At 38.1% G+C, this 2,948-nt stretch overlaps 1 protein-coding gene across 1 annotated transcript in view; it reads left to right on the top strand.

Annotated features, from left to right (window-relative positions):
• Positions 1-433: 433 nt before the first annotated feature.
• SLC39A6 (solute carrier family 39 (zinc transporter), member 6) overlaps positions 434-2,948 on the top strand; it is a gene marked incomplete at its 5' end in the record, with an annotated part of 14,050 nt that continues 11,535 nt past the window's right edge. The window contains 3 exons of the mRNA XM_008942017.1: positions 434-614; positions 879-1,048; positions 2,267-2,479. Coding sequence (XP_008940265.1) covers positions 434-614; positions 879-1,048; positions 2,267-2,479 — 564 coding nt within the window. The remainder of the gene's footprint in view (positions 615-878; positions 1,049-2,266; positions 2,480-2,948) is intronic.

Genomic DNA, 2,948 nt, shown 5'->3' with positions numbered 1-2,948 from the left:
AATATATTAATAATAAACCCACTATGAAATTTTATAATTTTTAAATTTTGCAGAAAATGAAAAATATTTTTTACTGGAAATAGCTTGTGCAGAACACGTTCTGTATAACACTTTCCACAGTAATCACTTCCATAAAAAGATATTGAACTTTGTTACTACTTCTTTGTGTGACCTCTAAACCTCAGTGAAAACCCATTGTGATGAGAGCAAGCTGTGATGGTGTCATCTACCAAGACTTCCCAAAGTAGCTTTCTGGGCCAGAAGTGGAGTGGAGGCCCAGTTCTTACTGAAGTGGTCTGTTACCACATTTTAATTATGACACGTTTTCATATGGTGCCATGGAATTTTGACTAAAATGGGATGTGTAGTCCTCTTGAGCTATACCATTTTATTTTGGTTCTGGTTGTTCTTTACCACGTGTGTCTTTCCACAGTGCTCCAGTGCATCAAAACTGATGCAGTCCCATGGAATAGGCACTCAAGTATTGTTGACTGCTACAGAATTTAGTTACCTCTGTCCAGCTCTTATTAATCAGATCGATGGCAAATACTGCATAGTCCATGCAACCAGTGAAAAAGCTGAAACTCCTCCAAAGAGTTACTCTCTGCAAATAGGTAGGTGATTTTTCTTTTTAACATGGATTAAAAGCTTACTGGAAACCCTTTTATGTTGGTGATTAATTTGAGAAACATATTTCAAAGTTGAAAGAAGTTCATAGTTTTCTTTTGGCACTTGACCATGTCTAGAGAGAGATCTTTGTGGTGCACCCTTTGTTAACATTCAATTAATAAAATCATCAAGAGTGTTAAGCAAGCAAAATCTCATACAGCTGTTATATATTCTTGTTTGTTTCTTGTCTTTTTTTTTTTTCCCCCCAGCTTGGATTGGTGGCTTTATATCCATCTCTGTCATCAGTTTTCTTTCCTTATTGGGTGTTATATTGGTACCTCTGATGAATCGTGTGTTTTTCAAGTTTCTTCTAAGTTTTCTTGTGGCATTGGCTGTGGGGACCTTGAGTGGTGATGCTTTCTTACATCTCCTTCCACATGTAAGTATCAACTGCTGTTTCATTTGTTATCTCAAAGCCGAGGATTTGACAACTGTCTGTGCTTGTTAATGATAATTTTAGTCTCTATTAATACCTATTTGAGACATTTCTTAACCTTGTGGTGTAGATTATTTGATGGAAAAGGTTTGCATTTGGAACTGTTTGTGTTACTCGTTTCACGGTCCTTACAGTGTAAGATCTTCACCCCGTTGTCCTTCAGTCTGTTTCCTGTTAGTCACATATGGTGCCAGATCACTCATTGTTTCTTGCATGCCAGAGTTTATATAAATAAATGTTTTTAGTTAGTTATTACAATGCACCCCTATTTTCTTTTTCCAGTTTAATGAACTTTTTGGATAGCAGAAATCGGTCACTGTACACTTTAAACATGGAATAGATAATCCACTGTTTTCTGCTATCAGCCACTTCTGTTGAATTTTTTTGATCAGAATTTCCCAAGTCCTGGGAAAACATTACTTGATAGATTTTGGAGTTATGTATTGCTGTTATGTAATATGTACAATAACATTGGAATGTGATTGCTAGATTTATACATTTCTTGGAAGTTCTTAAACAGACATTTACCCTGCCCTCTCCTTTCTTCTCCCTTAACTCCCCCAGGTAACTTGTTCCAGCTTTCAGGTACAATGGGGAAAAAAAAACACTGCAGATCTTGGGGTGGTTTCTGAGCCCTGCCTGTAATTCATTAGATTGTTCTGTATTCTTTCTCTATGAGATTATGTAAATCTAGACATGTGTGAGTGAGGTGTCCTAGAAGCTTTTGGTTCTGAACGTATCAGTAGCTAGTGAGGAGGGAGAAGAATGTCAGACTTCCTTTAAAGAAGGAAATTACTGCTAAGTTCCTCATAGAAAAAGGTGTTTGATGTCTGTGTGCTGGCTGTGACTACTTAAAATGGAGAGTCCTTCATGGTGTAAGGAGTTTCTGTGGGGGCAGACGTACAGCTTGTATTGAGCAGTGCGTGTGTGTAGATTCAGTGAGGGGGTGAACGCCAGGCCTACTCTCAGTCCTTGCAATGTTTCTTCTTATCTACAGATTTTTGTAATTGTTTGAATTGGTGTCCAGAGCATTTGCCCCAGGAAAATTGTCGAGCCTGTACTCCAGACTTGGGGAAAAGGATCTGAAGAATACTTCCCATGTTTGTTATGCTACTAGTTCTTTTGAATATGATGACTTTCCCCATTTGGTTCTCCCCTTAGTCTCATGGAAACCATCACCATCACCACGAGAAACCTCTGCTGGAACAGAACAAAGGCTCTACGTTCAAACCTCTTGTTTTTCAAAGTGTAGAGGAGAATGCTTACCTGGATTCTACATGGAAGGGACTTACAGCACTTGGGGGCTTGTATTTCATGTTTCTAGTGGAGCATTTGATCACTTTAATAAAGCAGTTTAAAGACAAGAAGAAAAAGGTAAAAAAGTCATTTTGAAGCTAATTTGTGTTACATGATTGTTCCTGCATACACGTACAAAAAAAAAGTATGAATGTCACGTATGTCTAGGGCCAGTGCTGACTGCTGGCTGGATTACTGTTATAATTTTTTCTATGTGTAATGACGTGTATGGTCTTAAACTACATGGTAACTTTTTTTATGTGGCCTTGTTGTGGAAGAGCTCAGAGTTATTTTCTTATCCAGACACAGTAAAAGCTGGTGACATGATAAGCATTGCTTGAAGAAAGTTTGTAAAATACTAATTACTTAGCTTAAAAATGGCTAATTTCTAGGCAACCACAATGACTGACGATCTGTTTAGTTTTATGGTTAAATTGGTCATGAAGGCAGCAGCCTCAGTGCAGATGCCATGTGAGCTCCTTGACTTCGGTCACAGGAAGGTGTGTTGGTGTGTTTTACACTGAAGCTAAACTACCTGAGCAACAGG

Source organism: Merops nubicus, unplaced genomic scaffold, assembly GCF_000691845.1.
Source record: "Merops nubicus isolate BGI_N331 unplaced genomic scaffold, ASM69184v1 scaffold48606, whole genome shotgun sequence".
Taxonomy (NCBI): Eukaryota; Metazoa; Chordata; class Aves; order Coraciiformes; family Meropidae; genus Merops; species Merops nubicus.
This window is presented reverse-complemented; position numbering and strand designations above follow the sequence as displayed.